The sequence below is a fragment of the Nestor notabilis genome, unplaced genomic scaffold, assembly GCF_000696875.1.
Source record: "Nestor notabilis isolate BGI_N333 unplaced genomic scaffold, ASM69687v1 scaffold19964, whole genome shotgun sequence".
NCBI classification, from domain to species: Eukaryota; Metazoa; Chordata; class Aves; order Psittaciformes; family Psittacidae; genus Nestor; species Nestor notabilis.
In genome coordinates this window covers 73,971-100,471 of record NW_009924723.1, presented here as the reverse complement: position 1 = coordinate 100,471, position 26,501 = coordinate 73,971, and the positions used below count along the sequence as shown (strand labels likewise).

The 26,501-nt window shown below is 36.7% G+C and overlaps 1 protein-coding gene across 1 annotated transcript in view; it reads left to right on the top strand.

Annotated features, from left to right (window-relative positions):
* The window catches only part of PDE10A (phosphodiesterase 10A), a 68,591-nt gene that overhangs the window by 6,792 nt on the left and 35,298 nt on the right, over positions 1–26,501 (top strand). Inside the window, exons 3-9 of the mRNA XM_010012751.1 lie at positions 4,622–4,742; positions 6,650–6,699; positions 16,241–16,381; positions 18,771–18,926; positions 21,685–21,735; positions 23,664–23,722; positions 26,367–26,418. Of these exons, the coding sequence (XP_010011053.1) occupies positions 4,622–4,742; positions 6,650–6,699; positions 16,241–16,381; positions 18,771–18,926; positions 21,685–21,735; positions 23,664–23,722; positions 26,367–26,418 (630 nt within the window). The remainder of the gene's footprint in view (positions 1–4,621; positions 4,743–6,649; positions 6,700–16,240; positions 16,382–18,770; positions 18,927–21,684; positions 21,736–23,663; positions 23,723–26,366; positions 26,419–26,501) is intronic.

Genomic DNA, 26,501 nt, shown 5'->3' with positions numbered 1-26,501 from the left:
TATGTAAAAGTATTAAAATTAGTCACCTCAGTTAAGTCTGCTCTTTATAGCTTCTCTTCTTGCTTTTCAGTGTCCAAGTTTAAACAAAACTGGTTACTCCAGCCAATCCTGGTTACCCCTTCTGGGGTTTTTTTTAGAGCAGAGAGATTTTTCTGAGCTTCCTCTCCAAGCTCTCTGCACCTCTGAAGGTCAGCTCTGCACTGTAAGCTTGCTTACAACATTCTGTCCACTGTTAATTTTCAGTCTGGGGATTTGACATCCTTTGGCTCAGCATGTCCACCTTGAAGCAAAGTAGCAGTATTGCTTCCTTCTGTAGGTTTTCTTTGTGGTGTGGTTTTTGTTATTGGTGGTTTTGTTTGTGTTTGTTTTGGTGGTGTTTTTATTGTTTGATTGATTGTTCGTTTGTTTTACTTTTGTAATGGATGAAGTCCAGATCCATACTTCTGTTGTTTCACATGTGCAGTTTAGATGTGTTTTCACTGTTAGTAGGACACAATTATCCCTTAGTTATCTGTGCCCCAAAATTAGAAGCACCAGATTCTATTCCAGATGTGAACTAGCCATCAGTGCAGCTGTGTGTCTTTTTCTCAATTTTCTTAATGGTTTAATTAGATAATTATTTATTTATTTTTCTGCAAGCATTTCTTTCTTTATACCCATTGGTGGATGAAAATGCCTGGTGCATGCTAGAAGAATTGGTCCCTGCTTTCCCAAAAGCCTGCTTTCAACGCATATTGGTGTGATAGGTCAGCACCTTCTCCTGTTTCCTGGGCAAAATACCTGTGCTGTGCTTCCCCATTGAGCCTGTAACAAAACAGAACTTTACAGCCACCTCCCACAAGCAGTACCGCTCTGGCCCTCATAGCCCTGTGGTCAGCTACAGGCCTCCTCCATCAGCTGACAAAAAGCTCTGTGTTGTGGTTCTCTCTCACATCATCTGAAACCAGCCTAAGATATCTATATTACAGGTGGAAAATAAGCAACATCAAAAGGAATCTCTCTGGATGTGGCCACTTCCACCCATGTTTTGTGGCTTTCACAGTTTGGTTGTTTTGGTTTTGTTTGGGGTTGGGTTTTTTTTGTTTGGTTGTTTAGGTTTTTTGTCTGTCTGTTTTTTTCCTAGCATCATGCAATGAAATTCTGCATCCCCGAAGTACATTTGGCCATCTCTCTCCACATTACATGGAATTTGGGCTGTCCATTTATTCACATTCCTTTTTGTGATAATGTCATACACTATGTGGTCTGTAAAAGGACATGTTTCTGTTGCAGAACCAGGCAGTTGTTGCTGTGGAGAAAGAGCTCTGTGGTAGGGAGTATTACATGGGAACTTGCTCTTCTCATTGCTATTCAGAAGACATTTGAAGAAGTTACAGAGAAAACAGATCAACTTCTGGATTATGTTGGCATTTATTGACCCTGTGCTGTATTAATGAAGGCTTTTTGTGACAGTAGAAGGGCTTTTTCTTTTCTGCAGCGGCACAAAATGCCCTTGGCATAGCTACCCTATAAGCATGAAAGCATGAAAATTAAACTTCATTTCAGTTTGTCAGATATAAAATTTACTTTAGTCCTTGAACTTTCTTTTTTTTTGTGTGTGTGTGTCTTAATTGTCCAGGATGAATGCTTAAAATTCATCTCACTCTATGATATTTTGTTGTCTCCTTTCATGGAATAAAATGTTTATGATTCTCAGCCTCTTTGTTTAGATCTAAGTCACAGCACTGTTTGTAAATCACCTGTCATGGGCTGCTGTCTTCTGTTGTACCATAGTATTCTAAAGACAGAAAGCAGAATCATTTTTAGATAAGTCCTGCAAAAATGTCCTTCTTTCGTATTTATAAATTTGAATATGACTACTTATTACAGGATTTTCCTTAATGGTTATTCTTTTTCACAGCATTATAATAATATGCAGCTACTAGAAATATGCCAGTATGATAGTGGCATGATAGTGCTAAACCAGTTTTTAGTCTACTTGAATTATTTTAATGTAATGTCACTGAAATTCAGAATTTTACAGTAAATATGAAGAAATACTTGTAGACACTGAATCTTAAATAGAAGGAAATCAACAATAGGAAGAACTAAGTAAAAGGAATTGAGTATTAATGATGTTTACATTGCAAACTACACTGCCGTAATGAATTAAGAAGCAGTACTTTCACTATATCTGATGACAAACAAGTAGTCTTTTTCCGCCAAGTATGTTGAATTTTTTTGAGGAATTCTTTTCCTAAAGTAAGTTTTACACCAGATATGCACAGGTCTGTGTTAGCAACAGCACTGGATCCAATGATTGTCAGTAGTAGAAATCTGTCGTATTTCAAGTGCATGTATTATGCAACTACCATTTTTTTAGTACCAGGGATGCATGCAATGATTTGCCCTGCTTACAAAAAGTTTGCAAGCATATGTTGCAGAGGTGAGGATAAAGGGCACATAGCTTATTATGTAATTACTATGCACATGGAACTGCTGCTTGATTATGGGAAAGTTGTTATTCTGCAATGGCTGTTATGCCAGTGGGCTCATTTTGATGATGCTTTCTCTTAATGTATTAGCTTTAACCTTTGAAGATCAGATTTAATCCTGATTGCGCATCACAGGCGAAGACATATATATGCATTTCCAGGTTCTGAGAAGGCATTTTTCCATGTGATAAAGGCTCAGTGCACGTGTGCTTGATTAGCTATTGTTACTTTACGATATGTGACTACACATACTTTTGCATATACAGGTTGGCGTGTATGAATAATATAGACTCTCATTCATTTTCCTGTTATATGGCTACTTACAGCTGTATCATAAGTCTAAAAATTGTACTTTAATGAAACTATGCTATTGTTTTCTCCCTTCAAAGAATCGTACAGTAGTAAATGTGGGGCACAACTGTGGGGATGGTCAATGGAAGCTTGCCAGGGGCCATACGGTGCTAATCATGATAAAGGCATATTGTATTGTACACTCAAGACTTAGAGCAGGTTATGCATGTATGCTCTGTGACTTTGTATCACTGTCAAAATTTATAACCATCACATCAATTCATAGAATTATTAAATGTTGTTTGTTATACACTGAGAAGTTTTGGACACCCTAGGTCTTAAATGTTCTAATATGTCCATCTGCATCAATAGATTAATACCACACGATGTATTAAGAAGGGGTTACAGCAAAGATTGCCATTTTAAAATCAAGATCAAGATGTCCTTAATTTGAAGGAATCAGGAATGGATATTATCAGCAAGCACTTGGGTTTTTTGTTTGTAGCATTTGTTGGGTTCTTGGGGTTTTTTTGAGATGAAGCCAAATGTATCCTAAACATATATGGCTGTATGCTCTGTATTCATGACATAGTGTGTTGTGCATAGAAATGCATTAAAGTAATAGTAGGAATAAGGTTATATTATGGAATAGATCATAAGTTACATGTGAAATCCATCAGTAAGTGTGATGTGTACAGATTTACCCAAAGTTACAAAGATCTAGAGAGCTACAGGGAAGAGTTACATACATGCACATGAGCATAGGAGTAGTGGGTAGACTGTGGTACTCTGAACATTCATGGCATTTTCCATAGTGCTGTTTACGTTAGTGTAGTCTGTATTGCATTTGGCCCTAAAGTATGAGTGAGCAGAAGAATAAGTCTTAGTCTTTCAAGCCACGTTAATTCGTCTAAATATCATCAGCTTCATTTTTAATTTAATCAACATAATTTACTGCATCACTGAGTTCAGTAAGTAATTGACCATATTACTTTCTTCAGTTACCACATTACCAGTTTTGGGCAGGGTAATGAATCTTTATTTACTGCCAAGTATTGCTTTCTGTGAAATTCTTGTTTGTCATCCTGTAATGCTACACATGCACATTTACTGCCAGTTTCATCAGCCCTTCAGGATTTGGGAACTGGATAACCAAATGCAGCTGGGCCCCTGAAGGGAGGCTGCATCTCCTTTCCTATGGTATTTTAGCCATGTCAGGCTGTTTCATCATACCAGCAACCAGCACCTCATTGCTCCCATCTAAATATCCTAAATGATTCATAATCTCTTTCTGGCTTTGTCTGCCATTTCAGTTGAAACAGATGCCTCTAAAGCCACAGTGACTAGTGTGATATTTGACTCCTGGTTTCTGTCCTTCAGCTTGGTGATAGTAACTGCTGAGCAACTTGAGCTACCACCTCAAAGCTGTGGGGCTTGGCACAGTTCTGTCACTAGGTTAATGAATTTGAGGTGGAAGATGCTGGCAAAGTCAGCTAGTTGCCACCTTTTATAGTGGAGTAGGAGCTTAAAAGGAAGGAGTTGAAGGTTACTCACCTCATAATTGACGCATCCCTCAGTCTCTTTGTGAGACACTGTCATGTGATCTTGACCAAGTTTAGGCGATTACTGATTGCTCAGTGGTGTACACTATGAACAAATGTCTAATGGAGTACGGAGTGGAGTGCCATGCCTCTTGCTTGGCAGCAACCCAGTTCTTAAGGCAGGTGGATTAGGACAGACACAATTGGCTTGGTGCTGAAGTACCTCCCTATTACTTTTAATGCAGTTTTTTGTTTAAAACCTCCAAAATACATCTGAATTGTTCTAAAATGTTGTTCTTATCTTTGCTTCCGTAGTACCAGGATACGAATATGCAAGGTGTAGTGTACGAATTGAACAGCTACATAGAACAGCGCCTGGATACAGGAGGGGATAATCAACTACTTCTGTATGAACTGAGCAGCATCATAAAAATAGGTAAGAAGGAGAATCAGATGTCCTTGAGCTGTTACTTAGCATCAGTGTGGAGCATATTTCTTACGTGTTTTAGTTAACAAAGACAGGTATTGAGGGATAATGGTGTTTTCTTTGGATGTTGTCTCAGTATGAGCTTACTTTGCCTTTTGTCCCTCAATGAATCCCTGACTGCACCTCAGTAAATTTCATCTTTGGATAAAGTTGTGTATCAAATTGCAAAATTAAAGCCTCCTGTTAAATGGACCAGAGTAGACTGTTCCGGTTATGGTGGTGTTGCAATGTCAATATTGAAAGTAAAAAAAAAATCTGTTGATAATATCACTGCATACTTGAACCCCATTTGAAACACACCTGAGATGTTAATAAAAGAGAACACATCTTTTATGTGATCTGTAATTACATTCAGCTGTTAACCATAGTTTTTTCTATCTGATGTAAATACCTTTCGTGGTAAGAAAATGCTACACATGTTCAAAAGTTAGGAAATAAAACAAAAAAAATTCTCAGTAACAATATAAGTGTAATTCAGTTTCTTTTTAGCCAGAGTGGATGTACTCAGATTTCAGTAGGAATTAGCAGTAGCTTTGGTCAGTATAGCTTTCAGTCAACTCTTTAGAAAGGTTTTACTGACCCTACTACTTCATCATCTTGTAACAATGAATTCTGGTTTATATACATGATGTTTTAAAAGGTCCACTTATATTTACTGATTTTTCTGAAGTAGTTACTTGGATACTGATGTCTAGCAGACAGCAAATCAGACTGGATTTTGTTAATACACAGCAAGCAAGAAGCTATAGGAGACAGTCTGCTATTTTCTACAATTTTTTTTTTTTTCTTTTGTAAAGCAGATGACTTTGGATTTTTTTATACTATTTCCTTTACAGTACTTATTTGTCTGGTAGCTCAATATGCTTATGTACTGCAGCTGAAGGATTTAAAATCTGAATGCAAATTACCATGTCCTGAACTCTCATTGCTGTTACACAAGTGACTATAAGCAAGTAACTACACAGTGGGATTTTTTCCTTTTGTCGAAGAAATGCAGAAAGCCAATTGATTTAATTACACACAAGTCTAATCACTCCCCTGAAATGTACTAAATGGATTCTTGTGTTCATTCATAAAAAATGAATATCAGATATGTGCATTTACTGGTTAGAATGTTTATTAACTGTTGGAAAGACAGACTTACACTCAGAGTGTCAAAGTCTATTGTGTAAAGCCAGATAAAAGACATTGATTCCCCTATCCTCTTCTGATTTTGAGAGTTTTCATTTTAGCAGTAAATTATGATGATTGGTTGACTTCAAACTTTTGAGATGTTAAGGAACTTGACTTTACCCTGTTTCATACAACAGTCTGAATCTGGCAGAAATAGGACAAGTATGAACTTTCTAGTGTGTGTCAGTGTTTTTAATATGGGGCAGGTACAGAAAATAGAAACTGTTTTGAAACACATTTTTATGGCAATATTTGCAACATTTTATTTTCCCATCATTTTCTATCTTAAGGCAAAGACAAATAAAACTTACCATCTTTGAATGGTATTTATTTTACTCATGGAAATTATAATGTTATCTGGCTGATTATATTGTAAATACACGTTCTTATGTTACTTCTATACTGTCATATGAATTAATTCAAATTTACAGACATTAGGCCTTGGAATAAAAATAAGATCTATAAAGACATTTCTAATTATCTTTTAGAATGTAGTAAATAACAATGGGGAAAATTATCTCATACCTGGGGAGTTTCAAGGGACACAGCAATAGACCTTCACCTTTAGAACTGTAGATGTTTGTCCTAAATGGAACTGAATCTGTGGTTTCACCTCAGAGATCTTGTATAAGTTCGATTTCCCCCTGTGAGTACAGTTATTTCTTTTATTATTGCTTTGGCAGCTACGAAAGCTGATGGATTTGCACTGTATTTCCTGGGAGAATGCAATAATGTAAGTACACTGGATTAAGATGCTGGTTTTCAGTACAGTTACAAGTGCATTTTCAAATTTGACAATGACACTTTGATTTCATTTTGCACGCCATTTAGCAGGAAATACTACCTGAGTGCTGAATAACAGCTTTATGTTATCTTTGTTTCTGTAAAGTAGAAGTTTATTGAACATAGTGGTAATGAAAAAATGTTTCCTGTATTTAGATCCTTGACCTTTTAATTTTTTTGTAATGATTTAGCAGTCATGTTGTTGTTACTCTGGCTGTTGCAACTTAACTTGTGATTTAGCCCCATTATTAGTTGTCTTTAACAAACAGAAAACTTTGATTTAGTCTCTGCATAGCCTATTCATCTAGTTAACTCTGAGGGTTTGGTTTTTGTTTTGTTGGGGTTTGGGCTTGTTTGTTGTTTTTTTGGGGGGGCGGGGGTTGGGGTTTTTTTTAATGTTATGTTTTCTGTTAACTGTCAGCTGCAACTTGATAGTGAGAAAATGTAAATATTAGATGTAGATATTAGTTAGCATAAAATAAATTGTACTTTTAAATTTTACGTATGAAATCAGTTTCTGGTGCAGTAATTTGAGTAACAGGGAATCCAATATTTACTGTTTTGTTACTTGGCATTTAGAACACATTTCATATTTTTTGTATCCAGAGTGATTTGTACAGTTACCATGATACAAGACTTTGTAGTTAGTTTGAATGGCTATCAAGAAGAAAAAGTAGTTTATACTTACCAGTTCTGTTCATATAATATTCACACTTTGTCAGAAATCTTATATTTTTCATTGGTTCAAGAAATGAACTAAACTCTTCTTACTAAAAAATGACTAGAAAGGAAAATATTTTTCTCATTGTTTTTGTTCCCTTACTTTACAGAGCCAGCTTTAATAGTTTATTTTTCTGTAGTCCATTAGCCATTTCCTTTGCTCTTAGTGACATAATTGAATTCAGAAAAAGGGAAAGAATGACATTTTTGAAATAGTGGAAATGGGATTGAAGATGTACGAACCTGCAGGTGACTTGAACCTTGTCTGAGAATATTTTTTACTTATTCAAAAACATAGTGCCTTATCTGCAGGATGTACAAGGCTGCCCATACAGAGGTTTCCTAAAAGAAGTGGAAGTTGGTTTTGTATTTTTTTCATTTAATGATTATTTCATCTAATAAAGTCCTGTAAATGAGTTCTGTAAGTATGTAAATACCATACTTTTTTTTAATAACCCTTTTACTGAGGGGTATAACTTAAGTAACATGTTCACCCGTTGTGAATACAATCTTCTCATTAGTAGGTGACAGTGTCCACTGTCATGGGTGGGGGTGATACAGACCGTCACTAGAGCTTCTTTCTGCTGCCAGAGGCAGTGCTTGCTGGAAGTGCAGCCATCCCTTTATGTTCATCTCTAAATGCTTTTGTAAAAGATGATAGTAAAATTAGCTTTACAGCTTGAGACCTAGAGGGTTCTTACTGTGGTGAGTTTTTTCCTGTTAGATTAGTGTGGCATAATAGGGATTTCTTCTCAGTCTTCTGATGCTTTGAGGGCCTGGGCACTTTATGACCTTCTGCATTTTTATTTTTTTAATTTTTTTTTAATAGCCTATTAGGCAGTTTGAATCTATTTCCTTCCCAGTATAACTTTCCTGAATAAAGTTCCAACCACTAAAAACACACATTGACTTTATTAACCACTGCTATGTAGCTGCGTCTCCCAAAATGGAATGTTCTTCATGTAGTTATTATAGGGACTGATCCCAAGTCCTTTGAAGTTAGTGTGAGATTTTCCATTCACATTAGTGGGCTTTGGGCCAGACCCATGTTTGTAGTCTTGTAACTAAATGGTAGTGCATCAGCCTACTTCTTTTAAGAAATTGCCATTGAAAATTAATTTGGATATCTTTGTCTTTTGAATATTTAACTTAAAGGATGTGTCCAAGTGAGATTAATCACTGTCCAATGAATATGGTCAATGTATTTTTATTAAGTATATTTTTTTTAAATGGGAGCAAAAAGATACTGCATAGCATAAATCGCAGAAAGGAGCTAATGCTTTAAGCTGAAGTTTCAAAAATTATAAAAATCCCTCTCATTAGTCTGGACAAAATAGTTGCTGAACACCTATGGCCACATTTTGAAGAAAGGCTTCTATTTATTGGTGGCTTAATTTTTGATGTTTGGTTTTGTGACTTAAGTTTTGCCAATTCAGCAAAACTAATTTCCCCCATGCCCAATCTTAGCATTTGGCTTTTTGTTTGCTGGCTTAAGAAATATGCATCAATCTGCTGGTATTTATGAAGTCAGCAGCCTCAGGTTTCAGAACTAGACCTGATGTGACAGTTATTTCCACCATGCTTTCAAAGAAATAATTGTTGCCTGAGTACAGGTTTTCTAGAGTGTCTGTGTATGTCTTTTTGAGAATTAGATACTGGAAGGGAATTCTGTAAGAATGGAGGAATCCTGTTAATAAGTAGATACTTTCTCTCAAATGTTTTTCTGATGCTTAGTGATGTGTGTTCTGATTATATTCTGTAAGGGAACTTAAGATCAAAACTGAAACAAAAACATTAATTCTGCTTTATTTCAGTTCCTGCTTTAAATTTGTGTAGGTATAGTTGTGCTTGTTTAAAGAAATCAAATTTGAGAGTCTTAATGCGTGTTAATCTCGGCTAAGGAACATTTTTGCAATATGAAATTTCTGTAACTGCCTTTCACCTAGATTAAATAGTGAGTTTCTAGATAGGATAGAAGATAACTTCCTTTTGCAGAAATTCTAGATATTTCCAAAATGAAAACTAGCAAATGATTATTACATTCTGTGTGCTACTATTCTTAATATTGACATAATTGCTATATCATTGCAATTTTGTTTTCCAGGGGTTACTAAGAATTAATTGTAAATTTTTCTTTGGTGCAATTTGTAGTATGGACAGCACTTCCCTTACTGAAAACTGGAAGTTTGTTTAATGAGAAGAAAAGCTCTAGATTAGCTGGTCCTTTCTTTTTGTAAAATGTAGATGAATCACTGGCCTTTAGAGGAGGACCTTTTTTTAGAAAAAAAACTCATTTGGAGTGTTTCTTAAAATACTTGTCCATACTTTTTTTTTTTTAATAGACTTTTTTTCTTTATCTCTGTTGAAGTATACAAAACTGTATCTTGACTTGTGTTAGAGTTGGATAACAGCATAAGGACAAGGTAATTTCTAGCTGACAGGTCAGGTTGAATGGTGACACTGGTTGATGAGGATCTTCACTTGAGTCAATTTGCTTAAAATGGAAGATACCACACCAATTGCAGGTTACACTGTGTTTCTTTATGCAAGTATTACTCAGAATTGGTGCCAGAATGAGTGTGGCAAGTTCAGTTATTTTAGCTGCTTTCTGTTGTTGAAATTCTTGGGAGTGCTAGCACTTGTTGTACTCCTTGCTAACTACGTTCTGCTTTTCAAATGATTGCCTACAAGCAGGTAAGTACCACTTGCATGCACAACTCCTTCCTTCCCCACAGGTTGCTCTGCATATCAGAATCTGCTTTTGTGTATGCTGTACACATGGTGGAATGCATTGCAAAGTATTCAGGTACTAGAAACAATACAGTTTCTGGGCAGACCGATGCCCATACTGCCTCTGCTTCTTGAACTGTCTCTCCATCTAATAAATCATCTGTGTCCATGGAATAGTGCAGTCATGCAAATAAAATTATTTACTTTTAAGGTATATTACAGCTATTTTGCAAATACTATATACTGGAGACTGGAAACACTTCCAAAACAAACAGGAATGTTTTGCAGCTCTCCAGCAAAGGACTTTATTTCAGTTTTCTGTATTATTCCTTATGGGGATGAATATAGTTCATAATTCTCATGTTATGACTTTAATTGAATATAAACTTCAAACATGAGTTAAAGGATTTGCTGAAATCCTGGTAGTGGATGGAATGTGTGTGTAAATCAATTGCCTAAGTACCATGCTAGCTGGGCGTGGGTTTAACCCATAAGCTGATGTCTTTACAAGACAGTATTTCTAAAACACTTCTCACAGCTACAGTTTCTAATGTATTATTATATTATCTGATTCTTCAGATGCTTCATGTTTAAAGTCCTTATTTGTGTAATTCACCTCATGATTACATTGTGATTCCTATGTAAAGATGCATGACTTCCAATTTAATAGGCATACACTTAAAAAGTAGCTGTTCTGAGGTCTTGTGTTACTTACTTCCTGAAGCTGCAAATCGTGTTGACAAAGAGATCATCCTTCCTTCAGATAGAAGTTTCAGATAACTTTATTGAAAGAAATAATTATGTGAGGCCACAAATATGTGCACGTACTCTGTGCTTCAGGGTGTATTTTATTAAGCTATTCTACAATTTCGGCTCATACAGAAATTGTTGCAGCTTGATTTGCAGTGCCATCTAGTGCATTGATAGGGTGGGTGATTTGAATTAAGAATCAAAGAAAAAACGTGCTTGCAAACTGCCTCAGGGTCTTGTGCCAGCCTGGGGTACATTATTTTGAATACGTAGACATCTCCTCTGAAATTTGAGTGTTTTAAACATGTTTCCAGGTGAAACCCTTGTAACTGCAAGTCAATTCAGAAAATCTTGGTCTCTATACTTGAATTGATTCTAAGACCATGTGCTCTTTATAAAGTGGAAGAGATCTGTTGCTTTCTTATTTGCTGGTGGATAATGATAGCAGAGAGGGAGAGCTGTTGATGAGTTACAGTGTCTTGAGTTTAACCTTGAGTCAATAAATTATCAAACTGAATAAATTAGATAAATAACTGTCAATATATATTTTAGTGAAATTTTGTTGGTTTCTCATTTAATATTTGGGTAAATAGACTTGTGGAATATGGTCATGATGAATATACTATAGGTAGAATGCAGAACTGGTTAGAAAACTAGCCAGAGATTAGTTGCTGTGGTTCACTATCAGAATGAGAGGGTACTTTCTGTAAACTACCTGTCAGGAGGTGCTGATGTTATTGTGTTATGAGACTTGAGCTGCTACTCCTCATTGTTTACAGGGATTTTAATCTGCTTCCTCTGTCAAGCATTAGATTTTAAATAGGAAAAAAACCCAAATGTGGGGCCAGATTATGACAGGATGTCAGGATGAACATCAGAAATTTTACATGCGCATGCTCCTAGCTGTTAAGAGTGAAGAGTAATGAAGGTTTCTTCAGCCACTGTAAAAGAGGTTCAAGGTAAATTACTTCATAATTTTGACAGACTGCGTGCATAGCAGCAAGAAAAGAGGATCCAAAGCCATGGTATTATGGCTTATTGGTTATGTACTAATTCTGTTATGTATCTGAAAGCCAAGTTTTTGTGTTTAGCTATGAATTGAAAATGCTGTCATGTTTCTATCCCTCAGGGACTGAATACATCCCTGACATCATTTTACATTCCTGTAGACTGGAAGACTTGTTCATATATTAGCATTTTAAAAAGACATTAGAGATTAAATATATGTTGCTTCTACCTAAAGTGCCTATGAAATATGAAAGGGTGAATTTTGTTACATCTGTCTGTGTCCACCAGTGGCTGAACCTTTGTTATGGTTGTTATATGTTTGGGACTTCCTCTTTTGTTTCAGTTTGGTTTTTTTTAAGCACCTCTTGCTCCCTGTTGTCAAGTTAAGGCCATTAGTGGGTTCCAAGCCACACTGTCACATCAGTCAAAAGTCATGAGGTTTTTTTTCCACTTTATCAGAGTGAATCAAGAAATTAAACTAGGAGGGAAGGAATAATTGTGAAGATTCTGGGCCCAGCTGGAACAGAAGGCAGGAAAAGAAGCACCTTGTGCTCTGAGTTTTCAACAATGTATAGGAGGTTTCTGGTGTCAGACTTTAGTGTCCCTTGCCTAAAACTACATTTAAAGAAAGAAGTCCATTACCATATGGAACTTGTTGGGAAAAGATTGATCATAGTGTAATTGAGCTTCATGTAAGTAGGGAGATCTGTCTGTGTCTGGAAGGAACAGAAACAGGTCAAAATAGGGAATTGCAGGATCTCTTGGTCCACTGTCTTCCGGAATGCATGAATCTCGAAGCTTTCAAAGGGTTTGCTCTTCAAGCGTTTGCTCTTTTGGTAGCTTATCAAACCCAGAGTGACTTTCCCACCTTGGTTGCCGCCTTCTTCCTCAGCAGTAGAGATATCTAATGCTCTGTCTACACTAGATATCTATAATTACTTAACTTTTATCAGGAAAGAGACCATGACATTGCCATGTCAGTAAAGAGCTATTCATGTTTATCTGTGATACTGACTTACGTTCTCACTGCAAGTGGTTATAGCAGCAAAAGATACTGTGAGCAGTGCACAGACATCCTGCTGTCTCCTCAAACTTTTCCTTACCTTGTCTGTATAGTATTTGGGAAAATTATGGGACTTTATATTCTCATATTTTCTTTTTTATTGACTATGTATTGTTTAAGTTACGGTTGAAGATCTCCTGGTTCTTTATTTTGATTATTAATTGCTGTTAGGTATCACTACCAAAAGTGCAAACTGTTAGTCTGTTTTTGAAGTTGAGATTTGGGAGTAAAATACCATGCATGTTCAATGGAGCTACTCCATGGAAGAACCGTCTTTCTTTCCAACTGCATGAGATACATGAAATAAATATGCTCAGATGACTTGTCAGAGCTAAAATGCTATGTGGCAGCTCTATTTTCTCTTTAAAGGTAGTTTAATTCTCATCTGTATCATAATATTAGCAAATTAATAAGCTGAATGAAAACCTCTCTTCTTTGTCTTGCTGAACTTTCTGAGACTGACTTTCTGCTTAAAACCAAGATGAATATTAGTCACTGGTTTTGTGAGAACTGAGTGTTTTTCTTTGGAACTCACTAAATACCCTAACCATTGGACTACTGATTTTTCTTGGATAGACTTCACAAGTGCTTTGGCTATGAATTCTGTACTTTTCTTTGACCATGTGTTTTCCCCTCAGCATATAGTTCATCTTTCTCCTTCTAAAATGCGATTAATCCATCACGGCTAATGTACCTTCATCGCCACAGGAGTACCTACATATGGTGCATTATATTGCATCTCTTTAGTTTCTGAACATTGCTGTATGTTCTTTCCGGAATTGTTTAGTATGTTTTATAATATGCCTTGCATGTTTGCAGAATAAAGAAATGATAAATTATGAGAGGATGCATCTCATATAGTTGTTTCATTCTCTATAGCTGACAGATGAATTTTCAGGTGCAAATTGTACCTGTAATACTCCATGCTAGAAAACAGCCCCTGTTTAGTGATTTACTTGGTCCCGTGGTGCCCAGATTGGTAGCTGTTGATCTCTGAAGTCTGTCTCCTTTCTTTCACACCTGAGTTTTCTTCGTCTTGTGATCCATTTGGCTCACTCTAAGCCATAGTGCAAGGCATTCTGTAGTCTGTGTAACGAGCTGTAAAGTTTGTATTCAAATGGTAATTGGAGCCTTAGCTACAATAGCCATATTAATAAAAGCTTTTTATTGTAGTTTCCATCTAAGAAATGAGGATAGCATCACCACCCAATTTACAGGGGAGCTGTAATAATGCATAATTAGTGACTGTAAGGTATGCGAGTGCTGTAGGAATACTGAACTCACAGCTCTAGGAGAGCAAAAAAAATTCCATTGATTTCATAGTACCTAGATTTCACTTACTTTTTTTAATGAATCAGGCCCATAGATTGTTTTAGATTTCTGAGAGGGTTTTTTTTGTTGTTGTGGGGGTTTTTTGGTTGGTGGAGTTTTTTGGCGGGATTTTTTTTTTAGCATTTTTTTTTGTTTGTTTGGGTTTTTTTGGTTTTTGGGGTTTTTTGGTTGGTTGGTTTTTTGGGGGGGAGGGGTTGTTTGGTTTTTGTTGGTTTGTTTTGTTTTTCTTTTCCCCCCTACAAGGAATTAAGTATGAATATAATGGCATAATATTTAAATAATAACAATTCCAGTGCAAAGCTCCCTGCTTACTGCTAAGGCTAAGCTGAAATCTCCCTTGAATAAGTGAAAAGTTCTTTGTTCAGTCTTTCAAAGCAACGCTGCATTCTGAGATACTGGAATCTGGAGTGCCTGTGCCTCTGCTTCTGTCTTCTATTGTTACAGAAACCCTTGTGAATTATAAACACAGGAGACAGATTAGTTATATTTAATCATAATTATCATAACTGTTGATGCTGTAGAATCTTGGTGATTGACCCTCGTAGCAGCCCTAATGAAAGCAGTCTGACAGTGAAGTTAATCAGTACAAAGGAGTGTCACAATGTGTTCTCACCAGGAATGGTAGTAGTACTTTGTATGGTGGCACTATCCTCAATCTGTGATATTATTTATGTAAATAATAAAAAAATAATAAAAATTTTAAAAAATCTGTTTTCCTAGCAAGGGATTTTTCATCTTATTTCATATGCTTTAAGGTCATAATTTAAAGTCTCATAGCTATTTATCAGTAGAATTACTGAATACAGGTGCTTTCTATATATACTCCTGGTCTTACAAATTTATTGGTGAAATAAACTGGATCATTGATTATAGAAAATAAGAAAACACAATTTGCCAATAGAAGGTGGGTCTATGAGGTGGTGCTTTAGTTGTGTTAATATTAGGAATGTATAATCAAGAGATCAGGACAGTAAGCTGGAGTCTTGAACATAGAGATTTGATCCCTGCTGTTATAATACTATATGTAACCTTTGCTGTGTCATTTATTCTTCATGTGCCTAAAATAATTCCCTTCGTGTTTAAAGGGTAATAGCTCTGAGTGCTGAATAGGGTGTGATGGCGATAAATTTTGAGAGTCTCTGGTCATCTGTAGCTTTAGGAGACATGTAAATTGATGGATGTAATGAGACAAAGGTAGAAAAATGAAGCAGAAGATGAAACTTTTTGCTTGTAAAACGAACTGCTCCTGCTGATTGAATGGGAGATGTTTTTTTGTGGTTTTGTGATTTTAAAATTAGTTGTCACTAACAGATTGTTGCTTTGCAGGTTGTCTGAGGGGGAAAAATAAAGGAAAATTTTAAGGAGACTGTGATAAGGACATTGTTTTCCAGCATTTTACTGTTCCATAAAGTTTATTTAAATAAATTTATTCAATATTTACATTTCAATTTATAAGAAAAAAGTATTTAATTTAAGATATCTCTAGTTTTTGAGTAATTTCTATTGAAATAAGTGAGTGCATCCTACAAAACAAACAAACAAACCAACCTTTCTTTTTCAAGGTAGTCTTTTTTTCTGTGAGTAGGTGGTGTACTGTGTGTTCAAGGTCAACACAGTCCAATCCTGATGTAAGTGATGACTTGACTTCAGCGGGATAGTTATCTGTTCTCTGAATGGTGACTTTAGAGCAGGATTTCCTAAGATTCAAAAACAGTTAAGTGGAGTTTATCCAACTACTTCTCATTATCAAAAGCTGTGTTTCTCCATATTACCTCCGTTATTCAATCCTTTACGCTATGTAGGTAGCACAGTAACTCCGTAAAAGTAACCATGCTTTCTAATTGCATTCTTTTATTTTTTTTTTTTTCTTTTTTTTCCTTCTAACTAGAGTCTGTGTGTATTTACACCACCAGGAGCTAAAGAAGGACAACCACGGCTCATTCCTGCAGGGCCCATTGCACATGGCACTACAGTATCTGCTTATGTAGCCAGATCCAGAAAAACGTTGCTAGTAGAAGATATTCTGGGGGTAAAAAGCTTCCTTTTTAATGAGATGATTACAGCATGTTCTTAGAATGAATGATTTAATACTAAAATGTTTATTGAGCTGAATGTATAATGATAGAATTCACATCTGTCTTGCTACCAAGAAAATAAAATTGAGTTTGGATTGGCTTGATGGAATAATTTCAGAATATCTCATTTATTTTTAAGTTGAAAATTATTATTTTTTTTTTAAATATTTTTTTGGTTGTCAGATAAGGAAAGTAATGGAGTAATAGTACCACAATCACTTACAGAGAAAAAAACCACCTAACAGTCAAACTCCTGTCCTCCTGGTCTTGAAATACTCAGTGTGTTAATCCCAGTCAAGATGACTTCTATACAGTCAGCCAAAGTTTGATTTAATTATAATGCGGGGCTCACACTGACAGGAGTGTCAGTCAGAATTCTGGTTATTAGACAGGCTTTTGATCTCTGCTTCCACTAGTGTAAAGCTACAATACCTGCGTGAAAGGCACACCAATGTAAGTGATACCAAAATTCAGGCCTTTGTCCGTAAAAGGAGTCAGAAAATCCCAAGGTGATACTCTTATAACTCTTGGCACTCTATGTCTCTTCTTATTTTTTTTTAGGTTTTTAAACTTTATGCTTTAGTCAAATCTATACAATTGTTCAAAACTGGTATTTAAACCGTGCTTTATGAGAACACTTTATGATCAGCTATGTAGGTTATGAGAACACCATGGAAGTTTAAATTCTTTTCTCTTTTCAGTGTTTTCTGTCCTTTGAGTTCTGTCCAGAACAACAATCTTTGGATACTGTGGCCAAAATTGGACATCACTGTCTCTATTTTAAAAAATACTTCTTACAAAAATGTATGACCTTTATTGGGCAAATCCAGGATATAAACAAAATACCAAATGCCTAATATGAGTACACTTAAGCAGAACCACAAATGCAAAAGGCAGAAACTGCTTTTCCCTGTAGTAACAGTCAGTGCTTTCTCTGGACTGTCAAGATTTTTTATGTTGTTAGTGTTCTTCCAGTCACATATAGGGCTTGAATTGTTACTGGTAATTTCCAATTAATATCATTATATTCTTGTATCAAGGCTTGTATGTTTTGATTTTACATTTGTAATAAACTTGGTGAGGGGAAGGTAGTGAGGAGGAGGTTTGAACTTCATTAGTTTACAGTATCAGTGGATTGTTGGCTGAACAGGGAGATTCATTTGGGTGACATGGTTTGCCTTCATGTGATTTTAGGAGCATCTCAACAGTGAATGAAAAGTGCTTGCAGATAGACTTACTAGCCATTTTTTTGGGGGAGAAGGGACAAAATTAGAAAGTGGAAGCAGGAGGCTCATGTTCCAAAGTGCTTCCCACTCTCCCATGTCTGTTATTTGTTCCTAGTGGTTCAGATTGATTGTCACTTGGTAATTAAGGTGGAGATTACTTGCTGGGTTTTTTTGAGAAAGGAGAGATTTTAATCAGCCTTCAAGGAGTGTCTGTCTTGGCTAAGCACAGCCTGCAGGGAACATCTGGTACAAATCAGGTACTGAAGGACTGATGTGCAATGAAGTGGGTCTCCTGCATTTCACATTGGCTTCTTACTGCCTTACTAACTGTAACATCCAGGTGGTTTCTCAGGTGATCGTTAGTTTTCCTGCATGGGGAACTGAAGCTGTAAATCTTTGGACATCCCGTGTGTAGATTAAAAATTACAAATTTGGGCCTTTTATAGCAGCTGGTAGGATTATTTTACCATTTGTTCTTACAACTTTTGCACTGGTTTATTCAGGATGCATAAGCAAGGGAAGGAGAAACATTCTTACTCTCAAGTATAATTTTGGGGAACACATTTTCCTCCTCAGTGGTTGGTTGAGGATTATAACTTTGTATAACTGAAAGCCTTAGCCTCAGGTTTTGGTTTTTGTTCTCTTGCAAGCGCTGCTGTCTGCTTTGCAGCACTGAAATCTGAGCAGTTCACTTGATTACAAATGCTTTGGGTTTCTTTGCGGGGAGAGGGAAGTGGATGGTGAGGTTGTGTTGTTCGTTTGGGTTTTTGCTTAAATCTGGACTGGCATTAGCAATGAAGTGCTGGTTTGGCTGCCTATGAGATCAGAGAAAATGTATTATAAAAACAAATCTAAAGCTGGGTCCAATATCACAGCTAATTCTGACTTTACATCATTAAGGTTATCTGTATATGTAAATTAATGCTGGCTTTTTAATTGCATTTTTTTCATACATGTCTTAATACTGTGTGTGAATTATGCTGAGATATGAGGTTTAGTGAATTTTGCCATTTTCCCGCAGATTTGATCAGCCAGGAGGGGGAGGAAAATGTCAGTATATCTTTCATGTTAATGTTGTGGTACTTGTATTTTATCACATTATGTTTGTATTTCCTAGGATGAGCGATTTCCCAAAGGTACTGGACTGGAATCAGGGACACGTATCCAATCTGTTCTGTGTTTGCCAATTGTCACTGCAATTGGTGATCTAATTGGTATCCTGGAGCTTTACCGTCACTGGGGCAAAGAAGCCTTCCACCTTAGTCACCAAGAGGTGAGCTCATGCTCGGCCTTTGCCCACTTCCCTGCAGTGGTCAGCACTTCAGGATCCCTGCTCCTCCCTCTCTTCTCTCACTCTTCTCATGTGTTTTGTACCTTTTTTGTACTTGGTTGTTGTTCTCATTAAATGTTATTTATTGAAAAACAAAGCAGTGATTTGTATTCTCAGGAGGTAAAATGTACATATTCAAGTACAAGGACACATCAAGAATTTTACCTTGTGTTCTTTTGTGGAAAAACAGGTTCAAGATTGCTTTATTGAATATAAACTCAGTACAGAGTTGTTAGAGAAGTTTATGCAGGAGCAGGCAAATGAAATGTAAGTGTAAATCAAATGTCAAAACCTGAAATAGCTTTATATAAAAAGGAAGCTGACAAGTTATCCCAAGTCTCAATTTTAACTTTCCAGCAAAGCTTTATTTTACAGTATAGAAAGATTAGGTGTTTTTTAGTGGGCTTCTTTGGTGTGGCTTCTCAAGTAAATGAGCCCTATTGTAAAACATAATGTTGCAACATTGTAGCAACAGTATAGTTAAGTCTCAATCGTAGGTCTCACAGGAGGGAAAGCGATTTTATTTTAAAACAGAAGCAAAGCAAAAGAGATTTCATGTGTTTGCATTCATGTTCTTAAACTTATAGACACCAAGTTGTGTGTGTCCAGGAGGTATTTCCAGGAATCACACACGGAGATGCACATAGTCTTCCCAGGATGCCTTTCACTGGGAGGTCAAGGAATGCTGGCTGTTGAGTCCTTATGTCTCCTGGTTTCTTCTTAGGCTGCCAACCGTGTGCTGGTTTTGGATCAGCCTTTTCTTTAGCCTTTATGAGCTGACATTTTCTGTCTCTCTGGCCTGTCTATCTCTTTGAGTGTCAAGATTTATTTGCTGTCATTTGTCTCCTGACTTAGATGTCCTTAGAAACTGTAAATTACAGTACCTGGATGACCTGCTAATCTAGGTGCTGTTCATAAAGCTCTCTTCTGCCTTTTTTTCCCTTTTCTTTCTTTCTGATGCTTCCTCATCCTGATATTCTCATTCATAACCGCCTTCCCATTTCCACAACTATGCTTTATGCTGCATGGTTTATTGTATTTATATAAGGCCTCTGTAGCTGCATTGTTCATACATGTCCATTTGTTAATCCAAAGTTATGAGCTGTTAGCCAAGTACAAACAAATTTGATAATGGAGCAGGTGTCTCAAAGGCTATCACTGTATTAAAAGTATTCTAAGTGCATCTTAGCTTTCGTGTCTGGGTGAGGACCCTTGTTATATCCCATCTATGCATTAAGAAGACTCGCACATTAGGAAAAATGTAGCATTCTTTTCTCTCTGTACCCTTCTCCAGAGAAGGGAACCTGAACACAGAGGTTAGGACAAAATGGGGTGAATTCTGGCCAGGTCTGTGTCTCAACAGTGGTGCGATAAGCACCATGAAACAGTGTAACTGCACTGAACAGGAATGATTTTTGTGAAAAGAACAGAAAATTGCAGACAAGAAACAGTAAAACTAGCCCTTCCAAGGAAGGAAAACCCATCAATATTTGTGAACTTTATATTCCATTTATCAGTAACCTGAGTAGCCTAGCACACATGTGATACTCATACATGTATGTTAGTTGGGCAATCAATGTTGCTTCAATCTCAGTGTTACACCTGATATTTTTCCATGAGATAGTAGAGGTCATGGTAAGGAACTGGGTTTTAGTGTGGTGGTGCCAGTGTCCCGGCTCATGGAACAAACAACAGGTATTCATACAAAACCAGGCTTCATTAATTCTGCTGCTTACATACAATGTATGTATTTTTTTAAATTGTCCTATTGTATTAATCAATCTACAGTTCAGATAGGTTTCAGACATACATCGTTCTGTGCAAATATGAATCTTTAGTGCTATATGAAGTACCATTTGTAACTGAAGTTCATGAATGTACTACTAGAAAAAGGCTGGCTGCTAAGCAGAAGTATTTTATTAGTAAATTTAAAATATTTTAAGGTCACTTTCTGAGTGTTCTAAAGCATTCTTTTAATTTTCAGGTTTCAGAAAGCCTTTGGATACCATTAGCAGTTTTTATAAAATGTGTACAATGTGTTCTGTTTGGCAGGAGGGAGAGTACTTCAGGAGGGTATGCAGCAGCAACCCTCTTCTACTTCCATCCTCTGTGTTCCTATAAAGCTCCTGTGTTTCAAGGACAGGAGATTATTCATGGTAGCACATCTTAGTTAACTGCAGTTTACATGACATTTGTTTGAAATGTTGCCTGGAAACTGTCATACTTAAAACAGTAGTCTTGAGCTGAGGGATCAGGTCTGGTTCTTCTGCCACTGAAATGGTAATGATTGAAACAGTGCCTGTTTACAGCTGGAAATAGCTGTGGCTCAAGAGATACAGCCCCAGAAAGCTGTTATGGAATATTTTATTTCTGTGGCAGGTGCCTTTCAACAATGTACATAATGTAACTCTTAAAGCCCTTGGCTTATGAGACATTTGTTTTGATGTTTTATTTCTGACCTGATGGGTTCCCAGTAGTGCTTCTGAAGAGCATTTGTAAGCATTTTCTGGATACTGATTTTGTGACTGAATGTGCCATACTAAAATTGAAACACCTGCAAGTATACCAAGATTTTCACAAAATAACCATCTTCCCAAAGCCTGTCTAAAACAGCTCAGTCAATTTACTTAGCAGCTAGGTGGGAGAAGACAAGAACATTTTCAAGGTTTCTTCAGAGTTAGTTTCTTCTCTTTTGTTTCAGGTTGCAACAGCAAATCTTGCATGGGCTTCAGTAGCAATACATCAAGTACAAGTAAGTGTGGGTGGTTTTTAATTTTTTTATTGTTTAACCCTTCGCCAGAACTTGATTAGTAGGAACACGGATAATGATCAAATTTAAGCGGAGGTCACTATTAGAACATTGATTCAAGCCCTTCCTTGGACCTGGGAAAAATACGCTTACATTTTGGTGGGCATTATGCTGGTTTTCCTCCCTTGCAACTGTGGATCAAAACAAAGACAAAAACCAAAACTAAACCTTTAACAAAGCGGTTATATAGCTGTTAAAGCAGAATTATAACAAGTAACTTTGCAGTTTTTTCTTGCAAGAAGGCAACTGCTACGCTAACTAGTTGCTTTCCTTCTGCTTTGGTATTCAATTTGAGATTATTAGGTGCTGCTGGTTAAGCCTACTTTAAGCAATCCTTGCTAGCTGCTTCATGGGCCTGTAACTACTCCCACTAAGGATGCTTCATGCTGTCCCTAGTCGGGTGCTTAATGAAGCTCCACACAGTGCAAGCTGCTTGTAGCAAACCCCAGCAGCTTTGCTAATAGGTTTTATTACTTCAGCTAATAGAAGACAACTCTGAAACTAAACATATTCTGTCAACTCACAGAAGATGCTAAAATAGATTCTTCTGTCAGTTCACAGGAAGAAGCTCATGACATGCTTTTTTTCAAGGTGTCTTTCATACATTTGGCAGAAGACTTGCTGAAAGCTTCCTGCTTTGCTTTTCTAGGCTCTAATATTTGCCGCCTTGGTGCTGGAAGTCTTTGACTTTGGGATGATCATTTAGCTGGGCTTATTTAGGCACAATTAGCTGGCATAGACTACCGTATGCTAGTAGAATTGAAATTATGTGCAGTTGTAGCTTCACTTTGTGACAGTGACTCCCTCTTAAACCACAAAGTCTTTCACACCTACCAAAACAAGGCAAGTTTAGTTCAAGCCTATTCAGTGGTCATTTTTGTTTCTCTCCCTCCCTTTTCTCTCCCTCCCAAGAAGGCTTGCCTTTCTTTCTTGAGTTTTTGCATGAGAAGAATGTAGGAGTTTTTATCTGGTGTTGGGCTGTACCTTACTCACAGCTGGGCTTTAGGAAGGAGTTGATATCAAGATGTTGTACCTAGGTTCCTAACTATATTCATGAGTAAGGCTTATGGATGTATTTTATCATATTTCACATATTTATTTGTATCTGCATTGCACAGATGAAAGACACTACTAGTTCTGAACAATATTTATTTGTGTGAAAGGTACAAACAGCACAGGCTAGTGTTCTTTTTTTGACCCCAGTGCTTGCTGTAGTAATATACAGGTATACAATTTTACTTTAGATACAGAGTATGCAATCAGGTGAAGTAAAAATGCAGTTCAGAGCTTTGCTTAATCTAACACTTTGCTTCTAAAATTTAGTATGCATACTGGCTTTTGTGTTCATACTCATGCTGATTTTTCCTGAAGTTGAGCATATATTGTCTGCTACTTGGTTTACCTAGATTTGCCTGATGTCAGTCTTCAGTTTCTACTTTGTCGGTCTGCAGTTGCTACTTTGCAACCTGGAAAAAAGGATAAAAACATGGCAAGGAAGAAAGCAAACAAAATATTTGATATTCTCAGAAGAGCTGAGTGTCTGGATAAGGAGGTGTCATTAAGTTGATTCTGTAACTACATTCAGTGGCAGCCTTTGAGGCAGCATGAACAAGTGTAACAACCAATATGTTTTCAAAGAGTCATAACAAAGATGCTGCTTGCATTTGATAGTTTTAACTCGGCAGCTAAATAGCTAAGGTTGAAGCCCAGCACACAAATCCAGCTTTTAATTTTGTGCAGTGCTGTAGCGTATGTATATACTAATAGTGGTATTTTTTCATACAAATTAAATGGCTAGAGTGTGTGACTTCAGTTTCACTCTGACTTCATTGTTCTTCTGGAGCTAATGATAACGTGATCTGTACTTCCAGGTGTGCAGGGGCCTTGCCAAGCAGACTGAACTGAATGACTTCTTGCTTGATGTATCGAAGTAAGTGTGATTTGCACTATGATCTCATAGATTTACTTGATGAGCTTTTCTAACATGGCTCTTCCAGTCTACCTGTGTTTTGTACTGTAGCTCACAAGCAGGTGTGAAGACACACCTTGGAAGGTAGGTGAACTTCATCACAGGGACAAGAACGCAAGTTGTGGGTGGCAGTGGTGCATACTTGTTAAAATTTTTTTTTGGTGGTGGTGCATCTGATTATACCTTACAGAATTTGTTTGTTCTTGTGGTCTTTTGCATGGGTTTTTTGCCTGTGTTTCCCCTCTTCTGTCAGAGTTAAACATGGCCCTCTTTTCAGAAGTGACAAATAGGATTGCCATCTCTTTTGATGGCTAATTTTAAAAGGCTTGAAAGGACTTTATGAAAAGATAGTTAGCTTGCTTCAGCTTCCTCCCCCCTTTTTGTGACGTGCAGGTATATACACACACGCATGAGTATACACACTTCAAGGATGTATCCTTGAAGGATCAGGGCTGCCTGATTCTTTGCGATTGTTCTTCCCCTGCATTTTTGGATGCTCTGTTTTCATTTTCAAAGACTATAACTGCACATACTATGTTTTTTTCAATTTCTTGTCACAATAACTGCAAGATTAAATTGGAAACACAGAAAAAGCGTAAAAGCTTGGGCTTAGACTTGCAAAGCCAGTTTACTGTCTTAGGTGATCTGCTCTTCCTTCATCCCTTTCTCTTTGTTGCTGCTATTAGCGTCTTTAAATAGTAGAGATAGCCAATAAATTAAAAGACAAACCAGAGTTGTACTTTTGCTAAATCACAGTCTGGGGTATTCAACAGCATTTTATCAAACTAGTTGGTTGAAGAATTTCTAAGTGTATCACAAAGGACTGATGATACTGTGGAAAAATGAGATGTCTTGAATTTTTGCTGTTACAAACAACTTCTGTGGGTCATGATGAACAATTCTTGAGCTGATGAGATTAGAAGACATCCAAGATTCCTATGCCATTGCTCAGGAATGCAGGCAGCCTGACCCCACTGGAATGGGGAGTGATACACCGCAGGGAGGAGTCTACCCCTTGCAAAGACAGCAAGCTGGTTGTATCCAGATGTTTTTCCTAGCTTTTTTCCTCAGGGATGACCTTTATTTTTTATTTCAGCTTCAGTTCAGAGTGTGTCTCTTAAAGGACACTCTCATTATTCCCTTGCTGGAGCTATCCTCTTGCTGCAGATCTTGCACCATTATGATCCTTTCCAGGGTGCTTTTGTGCTGCTAATATCTGTACTGAGCTAGTTTACCAGATAATTCTGGATTAATCTGCCCAAATTTATGGACTTGCAATTTACTTTTGGTATGTAGTACCAAGATTGTTTTAAAGACCTTTGTAATTATTTGAATTTTTTAAGATAAAAACCGCAATAAGTACTGCGAATATTTAATATGTATTTCTATAAGAAAATACTATTCCTAGAATTATTTAGTTTTAACAAAAAAGAAACCTTATGTTTTCAGCCACAAAATTGGGGTATAATTTAATAACAACTTTATGAACTTCTTGTAGGTAAAGACTTGCACTAACAAGAAGGTAATTAGTTTCCTCTTAGAAATGGTCTGTACTTTTTCTTACATGGAAGGAGAATTTCCTATTCAGTAAGGAAATTGTTAGCATGCAATGTCACTCGGACATGTTCCATAACATTTTAGAAAGGGCAGAGTATGCAGTGCTCTACCTCTTCATGTCCCTGACAATGTAAGACTAGCATATATTTCCTTTCCACTAGACCCAAACAGAAGTGAGCTGTATATATGTTCAAGGCCATGGGACAATGTCTTTCTGTCTGCTGGGAACGTTGTAATCCAAGGGCTATTAAGACTTGGCATTTGGAAGGTTTAGATTTCTTTTACTAATAAGTTTGACCTTTATCTTTCAATGTTCTTGACTGTCCTTGGACAGTTACCGCTTCGCTGTGAAACTGAAATACCTTATTTATTTATTTTTTTTAAGTCACAAGATCAGTCTTTTTCTGCAACTTCGACATGCTACACCTGGCTTGACAGAGAAGACTCAATAAGAGCTTTATCAGTTGTTGCCTTTTAAGAACTGGCATTAGGAATTAAGAATTGCCTGTTAAGAATTGGGTAATAGGATGTAAATTTATCTACTATAAATAGTTTCCCTTAGTTCTTAGTACATAGTCCTCTATACGTAAACCTAATGAGATATTTTGAAAACATGTAGATTATATAAAAAGCAATAGAAGAAATATTTTCTTTTGGATTGCTTTTCCTTTTTACTTGTCCTTTTAAAATTGCCAGTGTGTAAAGGGTGCCAAAGCATTTTGATACATTCTTAGTGTTGCTCAGCAGGGGCCTATTTAATCCATGGCAGGCAGTTTGCTAGTTTTTTTCTACAGACAAAATTCCACATATTACTGAGAATATGCTACAGTTCAGTCATTGTAGAATAATGGTATAAAGAGACAAAGCTACAACCAATTCTCAATTCCATTGTGCTATAGCAAGCCAGTCAGTGATTTTCAAGATGCAGAAGTTTGTCCTCACCTATTTGTGCTCCACCGTTAAGCGATCGTGACACAAGAGCCCACAACAGTTGTTTGAGAAATGTTTGCCTAAATGCCAATATTTACCGACTCCTCTTTCTCTGCAGAACGTATTTTGATAATATAGTTGCAATAGATTCTCTACTTGAACATATAATGGTAAGTTGTCTTTTTCACTTCTGAGTTTATTACTCTTAGTTATTAAAGTCCTTCATTCTCCTTCCCTTGAAGTAAAACATCGT